Source organism: Emydura macquarii, unplaced genomic scaffold (assembly GCF_026122565.2).
Source record: "Emydura macquarii macquarii isolate MOO-44397 ecotype Brisbane River unplaced genomic scaffold, CSIRO-AGI_Emac_v2 contig_2676, whole genome shotgun sequence".
In the NCBI taxonomy this organism is placed as follows: Eukaryota; Metazoa; Chordata; order Testudines; family Chelidae; genus Emydura; species Emydura macquarii.
In genome coordinates this window covers 2,768,726-2,795,418 of record NW_027132813.1, presented here as the reverse complement: position 1 = coordinate 2,795,418, position 26,693 = coordinate 2,768,726, and the positions used below count along the sequence as shown (strand labels likewise).

At 48.4% G+C, this 26,693-nt stretch overlaps 1 protein-coding gene across 1 annotated transcript in view; it reads right to left on the bottom strand.

Moving 5' to 3' along the window:
* DNAH8 (dynein axonemal heavy chain 8) overlaps positions 1–26,693 on the bottom strand; it is a 563,218-nt gene that overhangs the window by 382,166 nt on the left and 154,359 nt on the right. The window contains exons 19-20 of the mRNA XM_067565373.1: positions 25,885–26,001; positions 11,769–11,888 (exon numbers count right to left, since the gene is read on the bottom strand). Of these exons, the coding sequence (XP_067421474.1) occupies positions 11,769–11,888; positions 25,885–26,001 (237 nt within the window). The remainder of the gene's footprint in view (positions 1–11,768; positions 11,889–25,884; positions 26,002–26,693) is intronic.

Here is a 26,693-nt window from a genome sequence, read left to right as displayed (position 1 = left end):
TCCCTTCTTTCTGCCAACTCCAACAGCGGGGACAGAGGGTGGGTTTCGAATGGACATGAGCAACACATCTCAAAGAACAGTTACTAGTAAGTAACCATGTTTTATCCTTTGAGTGATTGCTCATGTCCATTCCAATATAGGTGACTAAAAAGCAATACCTTGGAGGTGGGTAGGAGTTACTGGTGAGCTGCCCTCAGCACAGCTCTCCTAAATCCTGCATCCTCTCTTGCCTGCTGAACGATGGCATAGTGGTACGTGAAGCTGTGCACCGACGAACAGGTAGCGGCTTTGCAGATGTCCTGCAGGGGAACTCTCCCCAGGAAGGCCACGAAGGAGGTCTGGGCCCTGTTTAAGTGTGCTGTGATGACCGCTGGAATTGGCAAGTTCGCCTACTCATAGCAGCACTTGATGCAGGATGTGATCCACGTGGAGATGCGCTGGGTGGAGACAGGTGATCCCTTCATCCAGTCAGCCACTGCGATGAAGAGCTGTGTCAATTTCCGGAACGGCCTTTGTCCTCTCGATGTAGTAGGCCAGGGCTCATCTGAAGTCCAACGAGTGCCATCATCTCTCCCTTCCGAATCATGTGGTTTGGGAGAAAACATGGGGAGAAAGATATCTTGGTTAAAATGAAATTGGGAGACCACCTTGGGCAGGAAGGCTGGATGCGGCCTCAACTGCACCTTATCTTATAGAATACGGTGTAGGGAGGTGCCGAGGTCAAACCTCTAATCTTGGAGACCCTCCTAGCCGAGGTAATGGCCACCAGGAAGGCAACCTTCCATGAAAGGATGAGCAGAGGGCATGAAGCCATGGGTTCAAAGGGGGGCCCCGTGAGTATAGAGAGGAACAGGTTGAGATCCCAGGGAGGCACCGGGTCACGGACCTGCGGATAGAGCCTCTCCACCCCCTTGAGGTCCGACATGGGGTGGGAGAACAGGGATCTCCCCTCTAGCGGCTGATGGAAGGCCAAGATGGCTGCCAGGTGGACCCTCAGTGACAGACCCTGGAGTTTTAGCTGGAGCAGGTACTTCAGGATTGCCTGAATAGGAGAGAGGCTTGGTGGAATACCCCGGGACTCCGCTCAGCAGGTAAACCTCTTCCACTTAGTCCGGTACACGACCTGTGTTGAAGGTTTTCTGCTACCCAGCAGAATTTGTTGGACCTGAGCCGAGCAGGCTCTTTCTCCCTATGTCAGCCACAGAGCCTCCAGGCGTGAGGTGCAGTGAGTCCAGGTCCGGGTGGAGGAGGCGACCACAGACCTGGGAGAGCAGGTTGTGATATCTCGGAAGGTCCATGGGCTGGGCGATCAACAGGTTAATCAGCATACTGAACCAATGCTGCCTCAGCCAGGCCGGGGAGATGAGTATCACATCCGCCCTGTCCCTCTTGATTTTCAAGAGAACCTTGGGCAGGAGCTGAATGGGGCGGAACGCGTACGTGAGGGTCCCCGTCCATTCGATGCGGAACGCGTCGGATATTGAGCCCAGCTCGCGATCCCGGAGCGAACAGAACCTCGGGCACTTCTTGTTCCAGGACAATGAGAACAAGTCCAGTTGGGGAACACCCCACTTGCGGAAGATGGAAGTCATGACCTCCGGGTGCAATGACTAGCCGTGGCGGGGTGAAACGACCTCCTGAGGTGATCTACCTCGTTGTTCCTCACCCCCGGGAGGTGAGAGGTGGACAAGTGAAAGTCGTGCCTCACTGAAAAGTCCCATAGGCGAATGGCTTCCTGGCAAAGGGCCGAAAAGTGTGCACCGCCCTGTCTGTTTATATAAAACATGGTTGCTGTGTTGTCCGTCAGCACCTGCACCAGCCTGCCTTTCAGGAATCTGAGGAACACCTTGCACACTAGTTTTATGGCCCTGAGCTCTCCTCCCCCATCCAGAGACCCTGAGTACCCAGGTTAGCGCTGATGTAGACTCCCCACCCCACATCCGAGGCATCGGAGATCAGGGTGACCGACGTGGCCAGATCCCTGAAAGGGACGCCCCTCAACACTGCCCTGGGGGTCCACCAGCAGCTCAGAAAGGCTAGGACGGATGGCGGGTACATGACCACCCTGTTCAAGGGGTGTCTGCTCGGCACATACACCAAGGCCAACCACGCTTGGAGCGGCCTGAGTCTGAGGTGAGCTAGCCACACTACGTATGTGCAGGCTGCTATGTGGTCTAACAGCTGTAGGCAGTGCCTGGCTGTTGTCATGGGGCACCGGTGCAGCTGGGCGATAATCGCAGCCATAGGAACCAAGGATGAGGGAGGAAGGCTCTGGCCTGGGAAGCATCCAGGGTGGTCCCAATGAATTCTATACACTGCACCGGGGTTAGAGTTGATTTCTGCTCATTTATGAGCAGACCGAGACTGCTGCATGTGGCACAGGTGAGGGTCACACTGTTCTGCACGTAGGACCTGGACATGCCCCTGATTAACCAGTCATCCAGGTAAAGGAAGATCTGCAAACCCCTGCGCCTCAGGTGGGCAGCCACTACTGCCATGCATTTGGTGAATAAGGGGCCAATAAGAGGCCAAAGGATAGGGCCATAAATTGGTAATGGGAACGAGCCACCGTAAAATGAAGGAAACACCTGTGGCTGGGAAGGATAGATACATGGAAGTATGCGTCTTTCAGGTTGAGGGTGGCATACCAGTCTCCTGGATCCAGAGCAGGGATAATGGAAGCTAGGGAGACCATGTGAATCTTGAGACACTTGATATATTTGTTTAGACTACGCATGTCTAATATGGGTCTCAGATCCCCCTTTGCCTTGGGGATGAGGAAGTACCTGGAGTAGAATCCCTTCCCTTTATCATCTTAGGGGACCATCTCCATTGCCCCCATGTCGAGGAGGGTGACTACTGTCACGCTGGGTAGATGGGGGGGAAAGCATTTGTAATATTATTTGACATCAATATGTCAAAATCGTATTAATTCATGTGGGATATGCCATGTCAGGTAGTTAGAAAGGATGTAATGCTCTGAGAAAGATGGCAATACTTATGTTCATGTGTTAGATCTGTAATGGAAGTTATGGACATATTTAATGTACCTGTGTTGTAAACTATGCTGTATAAGACACACCCCAGACAGAGAGGCGACACGACAATATCCTGCTTAATGGCCCATCAAAACCTTTACAGAAGCAAAGGGCCCAGGAAGAAACTAAAGGCATACCTGAAGAGTTATCAGGATTGGCCCATGTGACTCTGGACTCCATTTTAATTCTTGTTACATTCCACAAGACAGCATGGCCAAGGCCAGAGGGTATAGAAGGCCAAGCCACAGAAACCATTTTGTCTTTGTTCCTGTCCAGCTGCAGACACACACCTACCTCTGGATCTATTCATTTTGCAATTGAACTGAAGGACTTACATCCATCCATGTGTTGGATGTATACCAGAGGAATTGTACAAGCCTGCAACTCCACAATTCTCCCAGAAACCTGACGTATATGGACTTTTAATCATTTGTATGTATCTGATTTGCTTTGACCCTTTAACATTTCTCTTATGTTTTATTTCTTTCTTTTTACAGTAAAACCTTTAATTTTAGTTACTAAAGGATTGGCTGGCAGCATGGTATTTTAGGTAAGATCCAAACTTGTATTGAACTGGTACTGTGGCTGACTCCTTGGGGTCAGAGGGAACCTTTTTAGTAAAGAGCATAGAGGTTAAATGACTGGTCTCTTTACTGGACCTAGTGCTGATCTGGGAGCCAGGAGCTGAAATGCAGTAAAGGGGGCTGTGTGTATTTGTGGACTGGCTTCTTGATAACCAGTGTGGAGAAATCAGAAGCAGTTTGTGGCTGTTTGGGAAGCCTGACTTCAATGTCACCCATCAGCACTGGGAGAATCTACTCTCCATTTACAGCCTGGCCTGATCTTGGCATTTTCAGGTGGCTGCCCTGGGCACAGGATGGGTCACAACTATCTCCTGCAAGTTGCTCATGAGAGGGGTCCGTGAAGACACGAGATGAGCTGCAGGGCATATCCCTTGAGGACTATGCTGAGGACTCAGTGGCCCAATGTAATGCTCACCCATTCGTTGCAGAAGGGCCTTAATTTGTTCAGGAAGGGGCGGGGCGGATCAAGGGAGAGGGTAGGGGTGCCATCCTCGGGCGCACCATCAAAATCACCCCTTCTTATTGCCCGATCCACCTTCCGAACCCCCAGTTGCTATCCCGGTCCCTGTGGAGCTGGAAGGGCCTCGGCAGCGGCCTCAGTTGTTGCTGTGCCTGCGGCCGTGACTGCTGCCTAGAAGCCTGTGGTGTATACAGGCCCAGGAAGCGGAGCATGGCCCTGGAGTCCTTAAGGCTGTGCCGCTTCTCATCAGTTTTGTCCGAGAACAGGCCCGACCCGTCAAATGGGAGGTCCTGGATGGACTGCTACACCTCTTGCGACAGCCCCGACAACTGCAGCCAGGAGCAGCACCTCATGGCGATGGCAGAGGCCATTGCCCTGCTTGCTGAGTCTGTGGCATCGCTGTAGGTTTGCAGGGCCGCCCTAGCCACTGTGATCCCTTCATCAAGGACCACAGTGAAGTCCGTGGCCTGTTCTTGGGCAAGGCCTAAGTGAACCACCCGAGGGAGTCCCATAAATTGAAATTGTACCGGCGTAGCAGGGCTTGGTGGTTGGCAATCCTAAACTGTAGGGCTGCCGTGGAGTACACCTTCCTCCAAAACAAGTCTAGTTTTTTATTGTTCTTGTTTTTGGGAGTGGACCCCTGATGGCCTTGTCTGTCTCTCTGATTGGCCACATCTAGCACCAGGGTCCCCAGGGCCAGGTGAGTAAACAGGAACTCCATCCCCTCAGCCGGGACATAGTATTTTTTCTCAGCCGCCTTAGATGTGGGGGTAACCGAGGCAGGGGTTTGCCACAGGGCCTTGGCAATCTTAAGAACCCTGTCATGAACGGGAAGGGCCACCCTTGCTGGGGCATCTGCTCCAAGCACATTGAAGAGGGTATCCTCTTCCTCCTCTATCTCTTCGATGGCTAGGTTTAAATTCGAGGCCACCCTCTTGAGGAGCTCCTGATTGCCCTGAAGTCTCTCAGCGGCGCCATGTAGTCCCTGGAGACTGCCTCGTCTGGGGACAAGAAGGAGGACTGCCCCGGTGCATCCTGTGGCTGGTCCTCCCCTGACAGCAGGGCCCCGTGAAAGTTCCCTCCCGTGGGTCCGATTCCTCGTCCAAGAAATGGTCCTTATGCCTCTTTTCCTGTGCGGGGGGCATGGATTGAACCCCCGCCGACATTAACAACTGTGGCCCCGGTCCCATGTGGACGCCCCACAGGGCCCAATAAGGCCATTGCCGCTGCCACTGCTGTGGCCAAGTGGGTGCGGTACCGACAGAGTTGCATCATGGTGGCACCGGCTGCCCCTCTGGGAGTCTCAACTTCTCCAAGACCCCGAGCCGCTGGAGCAATGGTGCCAAGCCCCCTTCCGGCCCTCAGTACCGCTCCGTGCCGGAGACTGTCCTCTCGACGCTGCCAACGGGGACAACGCCGAGGACCACCTTCTTCTCGACCGGTGCTGGCGAGTTAGGGTGTACTCTGAAGAGCTCGACGTGGATGACCGGCATCTCAGCACTGATGACTTGAGGTGCTGCTTGCACCATGGGGAACAAGAACAGTGCCATTGAGAGCTTCTCAGTACCAAATCACCAGGGAGAGACCAAGTCTTTGAGGGCGACCTGTTATTGCGCCTCAAGCTCCGCAGTGTCAGGCTCCGCGACGGCAACCAGGTCCTGTGCTGCTTCTCCACGTGCAACTTCCTCAGTGCCGCGAACTGGGTGCTGGAGCTGCCCCTGCATCGCATGGCGGACCTCAACCGATGCCAGCTTCTGCGCACCCTCTCCGGCGTCAAGGACCAGTCTCGGCACCGAGGGGGAGACTTTCTCAACGAGGTACCCTCGGAGCCGTCAGTAGGGGAGTGTTTCCGCTCTTCCCCTGGTGGCCGTCCGCAGGAGACTTTTCCACCTCAACTAGGGGTCTCCACCGCCCTTCGGGGAGACCCATTGCAGGCTTTCCCTGGGACACCAGCCCTCTCTCCCTCTGAGGAGGGGACAGGGGAGGCATGGGCAAGGCCATCAAGGTTCGTGCCACCTGGAATGCCTCTGGTGTCAACGGCATCCCACTCCCTTGAGTCGGTGGAGGCTCTCTGCCTGGAGATGCAGACACTGGAGAGGACTCAACGGGCCGCAGCTGGTGCATCTCCCAACTCGGCCATGCCCTTTCCAGCGGCACAGGAGAGTGTTCGTGCACCAGGTGCTGCCTCTTCTTTTTCTGTGCTGGATATGACTCTCGGCGCCATGGCAAGGTCGGTGCCGGAGGTGCGCTCTGCACCGAGGAGACACTCGGTTCTGAGGTGGAGCTGGTTGGCTCGGAGGCCGGTCAGAGTGCTGCCTCCATTAGCAGGACTTTCAACCTGATATCTCTGTCCTTCTGAGTCCTAGGTTTGAAAGCCCTGCAAATTTTACACTTTTCCTTTCTGTGTCTTTCCCCCAGACACCTAAGATAGCGGTCATGGAGGTCACTGAACGGGAAAGCCTTCCTGCATGAAATGCACGGCTTAAAGCCAGGTGACCCTGGCATGGCCCGGCCACCTAAGCCCTTGAGGGATTCTAATCTAACTCTAAACTACTCTACTTAAAAGTCTTTAACAGCCATTTAACTAACTAAATTACCAACAGCAGTTATTCAACAAAGGGGAATGGTACTTGCGGAGAGCAAGAGATGTTCCAGCACGGGCGGAAAGAAGGAACTGAGGAGCCATAGGGTCAGCAGTGCCTCATATACCGCTGCATGTGCGCGGGGCTCCAAGGGCCACTAGAGCTGACCTACGGGGTCTGCTAAGGGGAAAAAAGTCACCTATATTGGAATGGACATGAGCAATCACTTGAAGGAGAACTAATTGTAATCAATTAAGGTGGTGGGGTAAGATTGGTTAGAGAATTATGTTACAATATGTTAGAATTGGTTAATGAATCATCTTATAATTTTTAAAAAAAATAATTGGTTAAGATACACTATAGTGAGGTCAAACAGGAAGTAGGGTGAGGAAAAATTACTGATGTGAAAAATTGGAATTGATGTTTGCTTGATTATTGCAATAAACTGATTGTATTGCCTGCTGCTGGATTCTGGACTTCTGTTTCTCTGCAGAATGTGGGTGCAGGTTGCCTGCCAGGATTATCTGGGTATATCTCACTTAATAATTTCCTGGCCATTGAGAAGGCCTCAGGCACTGATGCACCTCAGCCCCCCTATTATCTGCCTGTGGTGCATAATAATCTAGTCTCCTGTGGATTGTAATACTTTGGTCTCATTTCAATTGTCAAGATTAATACGTGGGTGCTGGATAGTGTTGGTGGCCTCTGATATACAGAAGGTCAAATTAGATAACTTAGTGCCCCTACTGCCTTTAGTCTAAGGATATGCCCACACTGCAAAAAAAGACCAGCAGCTGTAAGTCTCAGAGTCTGGGCCAACTGACTTGGGCTTACACTACTGGGCTAAAAATAGCAGCATAGACATTCAGGCTCAGGCTGAAGCCCAGGCTCTAAGATCCATACCCTCACCAGGTTTCAGAGCCTGGGCACCAGCCCAAGACCAAACAACTACACTGCTAATTTTAGACCCATAGCATTAGCCCCATGAGCCCATGTCAATTGACCTGGACTCTAAGACTCACTGCCACAGGTCTTTTTGTGCCGTGTACACATACCCTATGACACTATGATTAAATCTACTAAAGTCATGGAATTTCTCCTGGGGCAAGTAAATGTTTGCTGTTGTTGCATCCCGGACTGCTCCTATTAAATGTATTTTTTGACTGGGGACTAGAATCAATTTTCCTTTTTGAACATAAATCCCAGGGAGGCAAAAAGATAGAGAATCTATTAAGTGGTGTTGACCATCTATTGAGGAATAAGTCACCAAGGTATGGATAAGCTACGACTTCTCATTTTCTCAGGTAGACTGCTACTACAGCCAGGCATTTGATTAATAGTCTTATTGCTGTGCACAGTCCAAAAGGCTGTATTGATAATGGAAACTGTTGACTTGAAACCTTAGATATTTTTTCTGTGGGCAGGATGGAAGTATTATGAAAATACAAATATTGAAACTAGAGAACTGAGTACCAGTACCAGTAGATTCAGGGAACGAATTACTGAAGCCATAGTTACTTGGACTTCAGTCAGTGGATGAAGGTGTTCAGCTGTCTCAAGTGCAGAATTGGGCATCAAATCCCCTATTTCTTTGGTATCAGAAAATAGTGGGAGTAAAACTACTCCTTTCTGAATTCTGATGGAACTACTTCTACTGCACCAAGAGCTAGAATTCTACTTCCTAATTTAGTATGCTTTGTGAGGAGGCCCTCAAAAACGGATGGGAAAGAGGAGTAGGAAGTGGGAAAGATATGGAATTGAATGGAGTATCCCAGTTCTGTTATCTCCAAAACCCAACAGTCTGTCATGGTAATTTATACCCCATGGAAATGAAAAAGGCAGTTGCCAAAAGATGGGGAAATAATAGGTAAATCTATTTTAAATTGCACAGAACTCCTGAGTGCCAAGTCAAATTTCCTGCCTCAAGGACATATCTGGATGTGCAGATGACACAGAGAATGCTGATGGTTTTCTCCTCTGGAACCTCTGAAGCTTTCTTGGAGGGTTAGAAAGTCTGTGTTGCAGTAATAAGACTCACTTGGATAAGACTGGTGTCCAGCTGGTTTCCTCTTTGAAGCAGTAATATATACCCTCCTCAAGGATCTTAGGTTTGCACAGGAATCATCAGACCTCATCAGTCTTGGAACTGAATAAATTATGTCCCAAAAAAGGCAGATCATCTACATCTTCTTAGGAATGCAAGAAGGTTAGTATAAGGATGATTGTATCATGGAGATCAACACTGCTGTAAAGCTGGTGACTATATCTAACACATCAAGAGCTGCCTGAAAGGAAGGATGTACTACTAGTTGACTTTCTAAACTTAAAGATTCTTTCCTACAGTCCTGTAGGACTTTGTCAGCTAATTTGGAGATATTGTCATAGTTTACATAGTTATATGTCTCCAATAATGCCTGCTAATTGGCAATTCTCACTTGCAGGTTTGACTGAAAAGTCCAGTACTGAAGACGTGATTCAGTTCCATGTGACTGGTACCTGGCAATTTTTTACACTCTGAGGAGACTAGTATCAAGGTTCAGTGTCCAGAGCTTGAGAGGGTTGCAGAGGGACCCTTTCTGGGCCTTGTGGTATCCTTCTCCAAGGCCAAATTGGGAGCTCTGTTTTTCTGAGAGTCTCATGAGGGAGATTTAAATCTCTTCCCCTATCTGTCAGAACGTTCCTTTCCCCCCCCCCGTTCTAGAGCTATTACCAACTGAGGAGGAAGCTCATTTAATGACATCCACATCAGAGGAATGAACTGATGAAGTGACAGATTCACTTTTAGATAATTGCTCTAGATTTTCAGCCCCTGTGACTCCAGAGTCTGAGAATGGACGCATTGATTTCTCCATCAAAAACATTTTGGTGTGTTTCTCTAGCTTTTGGTGTTCTCTTTGAGAAAGACTTACAAGTTGAGCACCTGTCAATATGCCCTTTTCCTAGACATGGAAGGCACAACTTGAAAGGCATTAATGACTCACAGAAAGGGCAATTCTTAAACTTTCATGGGGATGAGATATCTATAGGCCAAATGTATGTATTTTCAATTGCCTTTACTCTGTTCAGCATGGAATGAGGATGTTGCCATGTATTTTTCACCAACCAGTCCAGAATAGGGTGCAAAGGCACTGCAAATATATTCAGTAGAGGAAACTAGTCCACTTACCTGCCAATTTCACCCCAACGAACTATTGGACAGTAAATAAAATAAAGTCAGTGACTGCAGTGATCCATTCTAGAAACTGAAGACAGACATTCTTGTTGTCCTCTTATCCTAGGGATATTTTCTGATCTATGAAGACTCAGTCCCCTCTGTATTCAAAAATCACTTTTAACCATCCCAATTTGAGTGTATATTTCAATCTCAAGTAGACCCTGAAGAATGATAGACCAATGTGGGGATGGGAGCGCCTTTACTGCCAGAGCACTTCAACACCAACTACACAGAAACCATCATTACATGTGGCAACAGCATCAACTGTTTCACAGGCACAAGAATCTGATGTGTGGGTTCTGCCATTGACACCACTGGTACTATTTATTTATTTGGCATATGCAATCCGGTCAAGCCCAGTCTCAGCATTCTTATCAACAATGCTCAAGGCACAAAGACTTCCAGAAAATTGAGTCATTTTGCAGTCCTTAACAATATGCGTCATGGTTTGTGGCTGCCCACATCTGTCTCTAAAATGCCACCAAAATTCCACTGCAGCACAAATTCCTTGTCTGGTGCGAAATTGGCTCAGAAGGCGCCATTGTCTTTGTGGTAAACAAACTCAGGTTGACGTTGAGTAGGGTCCTAGACAAGACAATTATTTGATCATGAAGCTCGCCACGCATCCTCTACCATAAATCTCTTATCCGGTAAACTTGTCCACAATGGGCGCCATGAGAGCAGATGACTATGTGGTGGATTAAACACTTCTTTAATTAACAGTAGATGTGGCATATAACGCAATTTCATCATGAGCTTTGCTACACTTTCCTCTCTGTGAACACTGGACAGAGCAATATAGCAAAGAACTGAAAACTATGGTTAACTTAAGTGTGCCTGAGATAATATGTATGGTTGAATTTAGCTGTATGTCAATCATTTTTATGTGATATTAGCGAGCCCAAAGTGCTGTACTTTGTTGAGGAATAACAGAGTGCTAAGACTGAAGTGTGTAATGTTTGGGCATTGGTGTCCCATATCATTTCGGCCACTTTCCGAGCAGGTTGTTGTGCATTTTGAGCTTAGTCACTGTCTTTGTAAGATGGTCACGATATATGAGAGTTCTATCCAACGTGATACTTAGATAGACCAGGTGTAAAGTAGCACTGGTACTTCCACAGCACTATAAAGAAGGAATGGCAACATGAGGTTTAATTCAGTGAACTTCCAGTTAATACGTCAGAATTCCCCAGATCTAGCAAGGAATTAATAATCTGTACTGCTAGAAAGCCTGAGCTGTAACTGCCTCATGTCACCAGTTCTTCTATTATCTGCCTTCTTTTCTTCTCACCTCTAGTTGCAGAACTGGGAAGAAAAAGAAACAGTTAGTAGAAGTAAAATTAGAATTGAGAACTAATAGGGGCTTTTTACTTTCAGAACACAACAAGTAAAAAATGTAAAGGGAAAGTAGTAAGGCTGGTCTTTTTACACTAAACTTGACTGAAAGACTTTGGTCCTCTTTGTGTGTCAGTAACTGAAATCATAATATTTAATGTAAGGATTCTATTGTAGGGTGGGGAAGAGCAGACATATGACAAAAATAATTAATAGTTGATGATGCAAGTAGATGTAGACCTCAATAAAAGATGGGTGCATGCCAGCTAGTAGAGATAGTTAATAAATTTAAATTCTACATTCAACACTGCAATCTCAGTAGATCAAAGACATAGACCAAGGACTATAACTATAAAAGAATCTACTTACCTTTACAAAACTTGTAAATTTATTCAAAATATTTTAATCACAAAGGAAATACTGTTATTTTAAAAAACTGTTTCTTTTGTATTGCTAAGGAGAGGGAAAACCCTTTTCTAGATAAAAAAATGTAATTAAACATTATTTTCTAATGTACACAAGGATTCAGATTCTAAGATGTAAAATGATGTATACCTCATTGCAGGCCAGCATATCCTCCACTTTGATAGGACCATCCTCTGGCAGGACAATTAAAAGAGTATTTGATATGTCTTTCATTATTAAATCAATCTGCATTTCACATAAGTCATTAACCTAAAGAAAAGTAAAAATTAATTAACAATATATTTATTATGTAAATTGCTATGTAACTTAAAAGTGTTAAGCACCATTATTATTTATACCATGCCAACAGTATACACTGAGTTTTACACACAAATATAAATGACAGTTCTTATTCCCCATGAATCTATAATTTAAAAGACTGATCCTACAAGGGGCTGAATGCTCAGAAATTCTGAACTCCTTCAACTCCCATTGACTTCAATAAGAGTCAAAGATACAAAGGTTCTCTCAGGAGGTGCTCAGCATCTTGCAGGATCAGGCCCTAAATAAGACATAATGCAACAAGGGATAATAATAAACAAAGGATAAGGGAAGAATAGACAGCTACAACACTGAAAGATAAACCTATCAGGGCCAGTGTGGGGTTTGTGCTCCCCATCACAATAGCCAAAACAACAATATCTACCTGAGTCTGCAGCCAGCCAGAAACAATAGTTCTGACACAAATGAACTGTCCCATGGATCTCAAGGTTTTACTCCAAGGCCCACTAATCTGGAGGCTTGCAAAACCACACCGAAGAGTGATGCATAGCAAGAGAAGAATGCAGTGGGCCCAGAACAGTGACACAAACACATACGTCATCCAGCAGCTAGGGTTTTATCAACTAGAACTAAGATGAAAATACTATTGGGTCGAGTTCTTGAATAATCAGATTACCTTTGTGAGGATGGAAAATAGACCTTCACCACTGCAGAGGGTGCAAATGTGGTCTGGCTACAAGGGCTGGGTAAAGGCATGAGGTTATGGGAATTTCTACACTGCAATTTGACACCTGTGGCTGGCCCATGCCAGCTTACTCAGGTTCCTGGGGCTTGGGCTGCATAAAGTGAAGACCTGAGTAACCCTACTGAAACTAATGCTTTGCAAGATTGGCCATAGTGAATGGCATGGCTAAGTAGTACTCAGCATGTCACTGTACAGACACTGGACTAGAATAGAGATTATTGCAGACAATAGATTAGAAGAGCAATGGGAGTGGAGGCTCCAGCATGGCAGTGAGAAGCGCAGGCCACTGGCTGCACAGAGGTGGGGGATCACCCTCTCACCCACCCAGGACTCAGCGATAAGGCACAGTGTAAGGTCCATCCCTGCTCCAGAAATACCCTGGGGCCCTGCCCCTCTGTGCTGCCCATACTGCAATAACAAGCAAGAGAGACAGAGTCTTGCATGCATGCACACCCAGCCCGGCTCCATGATCCAGGTATAGGGAAAGCAGACTCAGCCCAGCAGGATTCAAGTGCAAAGGGGCTTAATGTGGGGGGATCTAAGTGTGAGGTGAGAAGACTTTGTGTGTTGCAATCTGGCTGCGGGCAGCTCAGTAGGGGTGTCAGGGTACAGGGGGATCTGGATGCACAGGACTCATGGGGGGGTTCCAAGTGCAGGGGAAATGGGACTCTGCGGAGAGGGGAGTCCAAGTGAAGATGGTTGGGGCTCAGCAGGAGGGTCTGGGGATGGGGGTTTGGGTGCAGGGAGCTCAGTGGGGGGTGGGGTCCAGGTACTAAGAGAATAGGGCTTGGTGGGGTAAGAGACTGGGTGCAGCTGAGTGGGACTCAGTGAGGTGGAGGTCCAGGTGCGAGGGCTTGGCTCAGTGGTTCAGATGCAGGGATGTGGGACTCAGTGGAGTGGGGGTTTGAGTGCAGGCAGCTCAGTGGGAGAGTTTGTGTGTGGGGAGGGGTCCGGACACATGGGGATTGGGCAACTGGTGGGACAGTTCCCCATGCAGTGACCTGTTCCCCTGCAGTTGGGGAGTGATGGAGGCAGGAAGTCAGGGGAGGGGCAGGGGAGGGTGTGCAGAACTTCCTACAGCTGGGAGAAGTTCCTGGAGCTGTGTCTGACCTGGCCCTGGGAGCAGCCTATGCAGGGGAAGAGAAAGTCTCCCCCCCACCAGCCAAACCAGAACTAACAAGTGAAGCCCAGTTGCATGGTAGAAGCCACCCCGTCCCTAGCTCTGGACGCACCGCGATAGCAAGAGGGACTGTCTCTCACACATGCCCAGCCCCGCCCTGAGATGGTGATTTATGTGTCCCCCAGAAGCTCCCAATGCTTAAACCAGACACTCCCACTTGGGACCGCTGTCCAGGAAGGGCACATGAATCAATTATTCTGCAAGGTGTGACACACTGTACCTCAAAGCAGCACCCTGTGGCCCCCATATTCATCATTCATATATGGTTGTGATATTTCATATGAAGCATGTCATGTAAGATATTTTATGAAAGGTCATGATCTGCTGAACCCCATTGTTTTGTCAAAATACGTAGATAATTAGTGTGCACCAACTTATGGGATTTTGCTCTATGGTTGTTACTGAAATATGTTGTAAGTCTGCTAGTGATATACAGAGGAGACAAACCATTCCCATTGTGGAGTTCAACGATCATTAATCAGCAGGGGAGTTGTAATTAAAGGATTTACAATTCAAGGCAGTAAGCACAAGCACCACACAATAGGGACTGTTCAATTGCTCAACTGCTCAGTGTCACAAGAGTACACCAGTTCAACCCTGTGACTCAGCAATTCCATCAGGACATGTCTGAGCTAGTATTTTCCAGGCATATGGACTGAGTGTATAAAATAAGGAACAGTGGTATCATGCCTTTGCCCTTCTCCTCCCACACCTTTGCTGGAAGCAACAAGAACCCTGGGAAGACAAAGATTTCAACTGAGGAGACTGGTCCTAGGCTTAAAAACGGAAGCCCATGTATTAAGAACTAAAACATCCAGTGAGGTGAGAAAACTGCTTGATTTAAATACTGCCTAGTGTAATAATGTTTAAGATTGAGATTGTGCATTTACCTTTTATTTTCTTTGGTAACTACTGCTGACCTATTATGCCTACTATTTATAATCACTTAAAACCTTTCTGTAGTTAATAAATCTATTTCATATTTTTCTTAAAACAGTGTATTTTGGTTGAATTGAGTGTGAAATCTCAGATCAGTTTGCAAAGGCTTGTGTGTGTCCTCTCCACATCGAGGGAGGGGCAGACTGGCTAACAGACTTACATTGGTCAGGCTTCTGAGCAGGGCAAGACAGTGCAATTCTGGGGTGCAAGACTGGAGAGCTGGGGGAACTGGCTGATACTTTTCTCTACGTGATTCATTAGTGGGTCTGGGAGCATTCATGCAATTTAGCTAGGTGTGGGACTCCACATGTTGTGCTGAGTGATAACAGAACCTGGAGGGGTTTGCTGATTGTCTCTAGCAAAGCATTGTGAGAGAGCCCAGACTGAGGAGTTCCCCCAGTTTCACGTTGTAAGCTGGGAATCCCATTATACGGGGAAAGAAAAAAATCTTCAGGGGACATTAATTAGGCACCAGAATTGATACAGAATTCCTCCAGGAGTAATAGTAGTTCACCAAAGGATAGCATATGAGGTCTCTAATGATAGCCAAGAACTCAAAATTCGTCAAAATCATTGTAAAATGTATCTATGGATAATATTTAAGGAACTGTGTATCTATATGAAAAAACAGGATTACTTAACCAGATTGTTCTTCGAGATGTGTTGCTCATATCCATTCCAATATAGGTGAGTGCATGCCATCGTGCACTGGTTCAGGGAACTTTTTTCCCCTTAGCAGAACCCGTAGGGTCAGCTTAGGCACCCCCTGAAGTACCGTGCTCATGCCGCGGTATATGGGGCACCGCCGACCCTGCGGGTCCTCAGTCCCTTCTTTCTGCCAACTCCAACAGCGGGGACGGAGGGTGGGTGTGGAATGGATATGAGCAACACATCTCGAAGACGGCAGACCCATCCTAGCTTACAGACAGCCCCCCAACCTGAAGCAAATACTCACCAGCAACCATACACCCTACAAAAAATCCAACCCAGGAACCTATCCCTGCAACAAACCCCATTGTCAGCTCTGCCCACACATCGTCTCTAATGACATCATCACTGGTCCTAACCACATCAATCACACCCTAAGGGGCTCATTCACCTGCATATCCACTAATATTATATATGCCATCATGTGCCAGCAATGCCCCTCTGCCATGTACATTGACCAAACTGGACTATCACTACGCACAAGGATAAATGGACACAAATCAGACATAAAAAATAATAACATCCATAAACCAGTGGGAGAACACTTTAATTCCACAGGGCATTCTGTCTCTGACCTGAAAGTTGCTGTACTTCTCCAAAAAAACTCCAAAAACAGACTTCAAAGAGAAACTGCTGAGTTAGAAATGATCTGCAAACTTGACACATTCAAACTGGGTTTAAACAGAGACTTGGAGTGGCTGTCTCACTACCGAAGGTAAATTACTTTGCTCACCCATTCTCACCTCCTACTCAATGGTCGTCATTAGGTCTTAAGTACCGGACTCCACCTCCCCCATTGTTCTCAATGCACCTGGATATCTAGAAGATGCCTCTGTATTACCTATTTTCTGTATTACTGCATCTGAAGAAGAGACCTGAAGTCTCTCGAAAGCTTATACCTACAAATATTAAATTTGTTAGTCTTTAAAGTGCCACAAAACTCTCGTTGTTTTTCCTGTATACAGACTAACACGGCTACCCCTCTGGAGTTACTGGTAAGTAACCCTGTTTTCTACTTCGAGTGATTGCTCATATCCATTCCAATATAGATGATTAAATAGCCATACCTTGGAGGTGGGTAGGAGTCAATGGTGAGCTACTCTCATCAGCACGGCCCTGCCGAACCCCGCGTCCTCTCTCGCCTGCTGTACGATGGTGTAGAGGGACATAAAGGTGTGGACTAATGACCAGGTTGCTGCTTTGCAGATGTCCTGCAGGGGCACTCATTCCAGGAAGGCCGCCAACAAGGCCTGGGCTCTGGTTAAGTGCGCTGAAACAGCTCCTGGAAGTGGCACCTTCGCCTGCTCGTAGCAGCACCTGATGCAGGCGGTGATCCAGGCGGAGATGCGCTGGGTGAAGACAGGTGAGCCCTTCATCCAGGTTGCCATTACCACAAACAGCTGTGATGTCTTCCGGAACGGCCGTGTCCTCTCAATGTAGTAGGCCAGGGCTCGTCTCATGTCCAGCAAATGTCATCTCCCCTCCTCCTCTGACCCATACAGTTTTGGAAAAAACACGGGGAGGAAGATATCCTGATTATAATGGAAGTGGGAGACAACCTTAGGCAGGAAGGCCGGGTGGGGTCTCAACTGCAACTTGTCTTTATAAAAGACGGTATAGGGGGGCTCCGAGGTTAAAGCTCTTATCTCAGAGACCCTCCTAGCCGATGTAATGGCCACCAGGAAAGCTACCTTCCACGACAGGATGAGCAGTGGGCACGTAGCCATGGGCTCGAAGGGGGGTCCCGTTAGTCTAGCAAGGACAGGTTCAAATCCCAGGGAGGCACCAGGTCATGGACCGGCGGGTATAGCATCTCCACCCCTTCCAGGAACCTGACTGACACAGGGTGGGAAAATAATGACCTCCCTTCCATCGGCTGGTGGAATGCCGAGATGGCCGCCAGGTGCACTTTCAGGGAGGCCAGCGCTAAACCTTGGAGCTTCAGGTGGAGCAAATACTCCAGGATCACCTGAATAGGCAAGCAGCTTGGTGGATGCCCTGGGACTCCGCCCAATAGGTAAACCGTTTCCACATGGCCCGGTACACAACTTGAGTGGAAGGTTTTCTGCTGCCCAGCAGAATCTGTTGGACCTGCGCCAAGCAGGCTCTCTCTCCCTCCGTCAGTCACAGAGCTGCCAGGCCGTCAGGTGGAGGGAGTCTAGGTCCGGGTGTAGCGGGCAACCCTGTTGCTGGGAGAGCAGGTTGTAATGCCTCAGGAGCGGCACAGGCTGGGGGATCGACAAGTCCAGCAGCATGCTGAACCAGTGCTGTCTCGGCCAGTCTGGGGCGATCAGTATCACATCTGCTTTGTCCCTCTTGATTTTCAAGAGGACCTTGGGCAGGAGCAGAATGGGGGGAAACGCATACATGAGGGTCCTCTTCCAGTCTATGAGGAATGCGTCGGAGATGGACCCCGGCTTGCGACCCCGAAGCGAACAGAACCTCGGGCACTTCCTGTTCCAGGATGATGCGAACAGGTCCAGCTGGGGAACACCCCACTTGCGGAAGATAAAAGTTATCACCTCCAGGTGTAGTGATCAGTCGTGGCAGGGGAGAAATGACCTGCTGAGGCGGTCCACCTCGTCGTTCCTGACCCCAGGGAGGTGAGAGGCAGATATATAGAAGTCGTGCCTGACCACAAAGTTCCAAAGTCGAATGGCCTCCTGGAAAAGGGCCAAGGAGCGTGCTCCCCCCTGCCTGTTCATCTAGAACATGGCCGCTGTATTGTCTGTGAGGACCTGCACCATCCTGCCCCTCAGGAATATGAGGAACACCTTGCAGGCCAACCAGACTGCCCTGAGCTCCCACACGTTGATGTGGAGACTCTTTTCTTCCTCCGACCAGAGCCCCTGGGTGCTCAGGTTGGTGCTGATGTGGGCCCCTCACACCTCACATCCAAAGCGTCCGTGATTAGGGTGACTGATGGGGCCAGATCCCGGAAAGGAACCCCTCTCAGTACTTCCCCAAGAGTCCTCCACCAGTTCAGGGAAGTGAGGACCTGTGGGGGAACTGTGACTACCCTGGTCAAGGAGTGCCTGGCTGGTGCATACACCAAGGCTAACCACACCTGGAGAGGCCTGAGTTTGAGGCGGGCCAGCCTCACCACATATGTGCAGGCCACCACGTGCCCCAATAGAGGCAGGCAGTGCCTGGCTGTTGTCGTGGGGCACCTGTGCAGTTGGGCGATTATGGTGGCCATTGCCTCGAACCGAGGCTGTGGGAGGAAGGCTCTGGCCTGGGTAGCGTCCAGGTAGCCCCAATTAAATCTATGCGCTGCACCGGAGTGAGTGTGGACTTCTGCTCATTTATGAGCAGCCCCAGTTTGGTGCATGTCGCGCAGGTGAGGGATAGGCTGTTCCAAACATGGGCCCTGGACTTGCCCTGGATCAGCCAGTCGTCCAGGTAGGGGAAGATCTGCACTCTTCTGAGGTGCAAGTGGGCCACCACCACCGCCAAGTACTTTGTAAAGACCCTGGGGGCAGACGAGAGGCCAAAGGGTAGGGCCGAGAATTGGTAATGGCAGTCAGCTACCATAAACCTGAGGAAGCGCCTGTGGCTGGGAAGGATGGAAATGTGGAATATACACATCCTTTAGTTCGTGGGCGGCATACTAATCTCCTGGATCCAGAGCAGGGATAATGGAAGCTAGGGAGACCATGCGAAACCTGAGATGCCTGATAAACTTGTTCAGTCAGCGGAGATCTAATATGGGTCTCAGGCCCCCTTTTGCTTTGGGGATGAGGAAATATCTGGAGTAGAATCCCCTCCCTATTTCCTGTGGGGGGACTGCTTCCACAACCCCGAGGAGGAGGAGGGAATTCACCTCCTGCAAAAGGAGTTGCTCGTGACAGGAGTCCCTGAAGGGGGACGGGGTGGGGGGGAGTCCGAGGGGAAGGCCGTAAACTGAAGGGCATATCCCCTGAGAACTACACCGAGGACCCAGCGGTCTGACGTAATATTCTGCCACTCGGCGTAGTAGGGTCTGAGCCTTTCCGCAAACGGGAAATGTGGATCCAAGAGAAAAGTATCGGTGCCACCCTCAGTCGCACCATCAATATTGTCTCTTTGAGTTGGACCCCTTAGAGGGCCCTTGCTGGGAAGCCTGCGGATGAACCAGAGTGGTTGCGGCAAACAAACCCCCTATTCCTGTCTCGGCCCCTTCCGGGCTGAGAGGGTCTGGGTGATGGCTTAGGGGGCAGTTGGGCCTGATGTTGGGGCTGCAGCCGAGACTGGCACCTCGAGGCCTGGGGGGTGTAAAGGCCCAAAGACCGGAGGGTGGCTCTTTAGTCTTTCAGAGTGTGCAGCTTCTCGTCTGTCTTGTCCAAGAATAGGCCTGCCCCATCAAAGGGCATGTCCTGGATGGATTGCTGCACCTCCTGGGACGGCCTGGATGACTGCAGCCACGAACGCCGCTGCATGGTAATTGCAGAGGCCATAGCTCTGCTGGTGGTGTCCGCAGAGTCACTGGCGGTTTGCAATCCCACCCCTGCCACCACGATGCCCTCTTCCAGGACCGTGGCAAAGTCTGCCGCCTGGTCCTGGGACAACCCCTCTGCGAATCTCTTCATCGAGTTCCATAGGTTCAAGCTGTAACAACGTAGGAGGGCTTGATGGTTCGCTATCCTCAGCTGTAGGGCCCCGGTGGAACATACTTTGCAGCCAAACAAGTCAAGTTTTTTAGTGTCCTTGTTTTTTGGCGTGGTGCCCAGCCACCTTGCCTATCTCTTTGGTTGGCCACATCTACCACTAGGGTCCCTGGGGCTGGGTGGGTGTACAAGAACTCACACCCCTCAGCTGGTACATAGTACTTTTTTTCTCAGCGCCCTTGGAGGTGGAGGCAACTGAGACGGGTTTGCCAGAGAGCCTTGGCCAGTCTGAGGACTCTCTCATGCACCGGTAGGGCCACTCTCGATGGTCCTGATGACCCAGCCACCCCAAAGAGGGGGTCCTCCTCCTCGGTGAGCTCCTTAAGGTCAATGTTTAAGTTGTTGGCCACCCTCTTAAGGAGCTCTTGGTGGGTCCTGAAGTCAGAGAGGGGCACCCTGTGATCCCTGGTGGCCGCCTCATCAAAGGAAGAGGAGGAGGATTGTGGAAGGGGCCCCGTGGAGGGTCCTTCCTCAGAGTCCGATTCCTCCTCCAAGGAATTGCCTTTAGCCAGTTGGCTAGGTGGGAGGGGCACCAGTTGTGCCACTGAAGACAGGACAGATATGGTGCCCTGTCCCATCTGCACCCCCCATTAGCCTCAGCATGGCCACTGCCAGTGCCCTTGCGGACACCCCAGTGCCAGGATCGATGCTGGATGCGATGCGTCATGGTGTGACTTGCTCTTGCGGGACCTGGAGCTGCTGGAACGGTGCTGACGGTGCCTGCAGCTCCTGCTCGTCTTCACCAGGGACCTGCCTCACGACAACCCCAACAAGGTTGAGGCGTGTTGGTGCTGTCACAAATGGTGCCGACAGGCAGATGTGCGACTCGACGAGCTGGAGGAAGACGACCTCCGTCTCGGTGTGAAGGACTTCCAGCACCACTTTCCCTTTGGGGAACAGGAGCAGTGCCGCCCATGGCGCTTCGATGCCAAGCCAGACTCCAAGGAATGCGATCGGAGACGTGTGGAGGTGGTCTGTACTGTCGGTGCCGGGTCCTTCGGCACTGGGATCTGCGCCGGGCTCCGCACCAGGGATCAGGATCGGTGCCGTGGCGGCGAAGTGCTCAGTGCCAGGGTATGGGAGCGGGAGCTGCGCACACTGCACAAGGCAGACCTGGATCAACGCCACCTCAATCATGATGCCTTCGGTGCCACGGACCAACCCCGGTGCTGCAGCGAGTAGGAGCTGTACAACTCATAGTCAGAGCTATGAGTGGAGTCGGCACGCTCCACCCTCTCCGGCCATCTGGAGGGAGACTTTGCCCCTGATGGGGGTCTCGACCATCCACCGGAGGTACCCAGAAATGGTTTACCTCAGGACACTGGTCCCTGAGCCCTCGGACGAGGGGCGGACGGAGGTGTAGGCATGGCCATCAAGGCATGTGTTGTGTGGAACGCCTCTGGCGTCGACGGTCCTTGCATGGGCATTCCTCCACCCCCAGGAGTCAGGGGAGGCTCCCTAAGTGGACATGCAGGCGCCGGAGCTAGCTCAATGGTCTGTGGCTGGTGCATCTCCTGGCTCGACTCCAGCCGCGCAGGCGGTGCGGGGGAGCCCTGGTGCTCGGTGCCCCGGTGTTTCCTTTTTTTGGGCACCGGAGACTGGTGGCAGCGGGTCGACTCCGGTACCAGTGGAGTGCTCTGAACTGAGGAGATGCTCAGTGCCACAGGGGAACGCGCCGGTTCGGAGTCCGGGCGGAGCGCCACCTCCATCAAAATAGCCTTCAGTCGGATCTCTCTCTCCTTCTGAGTTCGCGGCTTGAAGGCTTTGAAGATCTTACATTTGTCCCAACGGTGCTGCTCCCCCAGACATTTAAGGCAGCGATCGTGGGGGTCACTTACAGGCAGGGTTTGCCGCAAGCAGCACAGGATTTAAACCCAGGAGTGCTGGGCATGGCCCGACTCTAAGACCCTAAGGGCACTTACTATTCTAATCTAACTATACTAAACTTAACAAATACTTCACACTAACTACTCAACTATTAACAACGATAACAGTCCGAAAGGGGAATGCTGCTTGCTAAAGGCAAGAGGCAAGACGTTTCAGTAACCGTCATGGGCGGAAAGAACGAACTGAGGGCCCGCAGGGTCAGCGGTGCCCCATATACCGCGGCATGAGCGCGGTACTCCAGGGGGTGCCTAAGCCGACCCTACAGGGTCTGCTAAAGGGAAAAATGTTCCGGGAACCAGTGCATGGTAGCGTACACTCACCTATATTGGAATGGATATGAGCAATCACTCTAAGTAGAAAGTATGTTCTTAAGATCTGGGAGTTAAGGTAGATCACCAACAGATCACACACCTTGGAAATGTTCCTTTCAGGCAGGTGGTAGCAGACACTTATCTCTCTGTCTGGCTATGTGTGTATTTTGTAGTGTATATCTTACGATGGATGCATGTTTGTATACTAAGACAGATACCAGTAAAAAAATGGGAAATCTACAAGAAAGAACCTACAAGAAAAAACATTCAACTGGAGGATGTCCTGTTTAAGATTAATATAAAAGGATTAGTCTGGTGCATCAGGGAATGCAAAGAAAGACACAGGATCCTTCACTAACAGCATGTTTGTCTTATGAAATGGGGTCACAGCCAGCCTGATTGTAAAGTGCTGTGTAAGCAATATTTTATTAGACCTGAAAGTATCCTGCTAATTAAGTCTAGGCTCTAGAACGCACTGTGATTTTATTTGACAGGTAACCATTTGTTTCCAATACTTCTATTTGCTATTACCTGAATTTCTGTGCTTTGTTAAATAAACTTGTAATTGATTTCACCATAAACATTTCTAATTGCTGGGTGTTTTAAGTGGAGTGGTGATCTGGGGTGGAACTGGTTAGCTGCGGCGTACTGTTTCTTTAGAAGCAGCGGATCTATGAAGAATGTGACTGTCCAGTGGAATAGGGGCTGGACACTCCTAGGAGAAGTTCAGAGGAGTCTGCCTATCATTAAACTGTAGAGAGACAGCAGGGTCTGTGAAGGCCTACAAGGGAGTGTTTATGTCACCTGTGGCCAGTGGAGTCGGAGAGCTGATCCCTTCACGCCCGGCAGATCCAGACAAGGTTTTCTCCCATTAAGGGAGGTGGTATGAATTGCCTCGCAATTCTGGATACCCCAGGAAATGTCACAGATACCCAACTCTAGACTTCAAGGAACTAAATGCTGACTTCTGTTCATGCTTTTGAGGTTGGGACTCTGATTCCCTGAGTACACAGTCCCAGAGACAGAGATCTTCTGAGGCCTCTTTCAGCTGATACATCTTGGGGAGCACTTTGGGAAGGAGTCTTCAAAGACCTTCCCTTAGATGACTGAAGGGGCTGTGACACTGATCTAAGGGCGGCATCCATGAGGATATATTGGAGGCACTCTGGGAAGGAGTCTTCCAAGACCTTCCCTTAGACGACTGAAGGGGCTGTGACACTGATTTAAGGGCAGCATCCATGAGGAGATATTATGGAGGAGATGGTATGATGAGACAGCCTAGTTTGGCAATTGACTGATCTTTGAATACTAGTGCTAGATATGCCAATGGACTGTGATGGGATGTCTGACGGGGTAGGTTCAGAGTTATTACAGAGAATTCTTTCTTAGGTGTCTGGCTGGTGAGTCTTGCCCACATGCTCAGGGTTTAACTGATCACCATATTTGGGGTCAGGAAGGAGCTTTCCCCTGGGCAGGTTGGCGAGGGCTCTGAAGGTTTTTCACATTCCTCTGTAGCATGGGGCAGGGCTCACTTGCTGGTGGATTCTCTGTACCTTAAAGTCTTTAAATCAAGGTTTGAGGAATTTAATAACTCAGTCATAGGTTAGAGGTTTATTACAGGAGTGGGTGGATGAAGGTCTGTGCAGGAGGTCAAACTACGTGATCAGATTGGTTCCTTCTGACCTTAGAGCCTATGAGGCACTACTCTCTCTAACATGGTGCTTACCCAAACACTTGTGGCAGTGTGAATGAGGGTCACTAACAGACATAGGCTTCCTGCAGCCTACAAAAGTTTGAACTCTGGGACCTTGGCATAGGTTTTCCAGGACCAGGCAGGGTGTGCAGACCCGCAACACTTGAAAAAACCCAAAAGAAAGGCCAAATCAAAAGAAATAAACATAAAATTATAAAAAGAATAAAGAAAAAAGACTTTTGAGCAACACTAGGTAGATCAAATATTTGTTCACAAGGAACACAAATGTTCCTCTGACCACAGATGGGAAGAAGGAACTGAAGGAGGGACTCAGACCTTTATACTCTCACTCGCACCACAATGAGCTTGGCAAGGGACAGGGCTGCCCCTAAAGATATTGTCAGAGAAACTCCCTGGCACCAGGGCTCACGGCACACACACATCTACAATGTAATGATCATAAGCAAGCAATCATAGAACACCCCAATTTAATGAAGGTTCCCCAGTGTCAACTCCTTTTTAAGATCTGTCAACTAGCCAGTGCTTACTTTATTTAATGTGGGCTTTACTGATATTGTATAGTGTTTATTTTTTACAAAGATGTTGTGCAGTACTAAGTCCAATTCCTTACACAAGCATAAGTATATTACATCTATGCAGTTATCTTTATTAACCAAACTTGTAATCTCATCAAAGAATAAAATCAGGATTATTTGACAAGACCTGTTTTCCATATAATCATGTTGACTGCATTAATTCTATTCCTATCCTTCAATTCTTTATCAATTTAATACCACATCAACTTTTACATTATTTTGCCCAGGACTGATATCAGGCTACTAGATAGAGCATTATCAGTCTTTGAAATGAAGAGTTCATGACCTTCACAAGGCCAGTGTTCCAAAGCTGGGATATGTACCTGTCTGAGCAAGCCCAGTGGGCACTTTTCCAGAAGGTTACTGAAACTCTGCAACTCTGAGGGGGAACATCCCCCAAGATTGAATACCCAGAGACCAACCCAGAGCACTTCTTGCTCTGTACATGTGGAAGGGGCAGTTCAATCAAAAATGCCCTGAAGAACTGGAGAGGGGGCAGCTTCAAAAGCAGCCCTGCAGAACTGGGACATTCAGGGTTCCTAAGTTGTTGGACCAAAAGCTGGAATTCCTGAACCTTAGGCAAGCTTATTAAGGCAATTATCAGCAGGGAGGAAAAGATTTAAAAAAGAAAGGATTCCAGAAGGAGAGCTGAAGAGAAGATATTTCTTATTCACCAGTGGAGCCAATGACTTGGACTAACACAATACTAGCCTTCTCCAGCAGGAGGAGACTAGAAAGGGCAGAGAAGCAGTATGCAGAGTTGCCTCTGTAGACAGCTGGGATTACCAAGGTAGTGGTCTGAGAAATAAGAAATACTTACCTTGACCTTCAAACTAAAAGGGGAGGGAACTGGCAAAAATTAGGGACATATTCTGACAAGTAATCAAGAGTACTAGTCACAGACATTAGTAAGACCTAATACAAACTCAACTGGAAGAAAATGTCTATCTAGGGTTTAAGGGTGGTAGCAGGGACGTAAATATGGAAAAACTACCAGAACTTTAGCATTCTTTCAAAAGAAATGCAAGTGTACAACAACATTTGCTTTAAAAAAACAAAGACAAATATTTCAATGTTGCAAAACATTATAACTAAGTGTTGTTAATAATTTAATTTTAATCTTAACTAAGAAATTTCTTACATGAAAATAGAAGTTAAATCATTAACTAAGTTTAAAGCACAGGTACTTTTTGCTGTGAAAAACTTCTAAAATGAAATGAAAGTGTATTTGAAATTTCTTCAAAAATGTTGTTTTAATTAATTTTGCAAATATGCATACCTTTTTCAGAAGCTGCTTAAACATATTCATAACTTCATCAACTTCTTGAAAAAAACTATCTAATGTCAGAGATGACCAGGTTAATATAGTAAGTCCTTGTCTCAACACAGATTCCACCTAAACAAACAATAAAACAAAACAAAAATTGTGATAACTAAAATATAGAATTAAGAATATAATGTTAAGAATATAATATACAACATGACTGATGATTAGCAAAATGAACAATGGTCCTGTGCTCATTACTGAAAGGAACAGATTCTGTTAATATGCATCCATGTTTTGTTACTTCAAGGAAAACTGCAGAGATTTACTCAATTGTTTATTCCGGTTTTTGTGTGTATCACAGCCATATTCACCTCTATGCTGACAATTTTCAAATGTACATATCCACTGCTGACCTCTTTCTTCCTGTCCAGTCTTGCATCCCTGGCTGGTTCTCTAACATCTTCTCATGCATGTTATTTCCTTAAATTAAAATAAAATCTGAACTTTCCATGTTTTCTCTTAAACCCTGTCCTTTGCTACACTTCTCCAACACTGTGGACATACTGACATCACATCTCTGAAACTCATGTGAATTTGTAGTTTTTTACTCTTCTCTTTCCTTTTTTTAATCACATCCACTTTCTCACCAAATCTTGGTGCTACACTCGCTATACTATATCTAAAATCCTCCCTTTCCTCATCAGCCACATCCCTACTTTTTGCCCAAGGTACTCTCAGATTTTTATATCAAACAGGTCATTCAACTGTCAGTTTTTCATCCTAAACGTCCCCTGACTAGGAAGCATGCTGCTCTTAACACC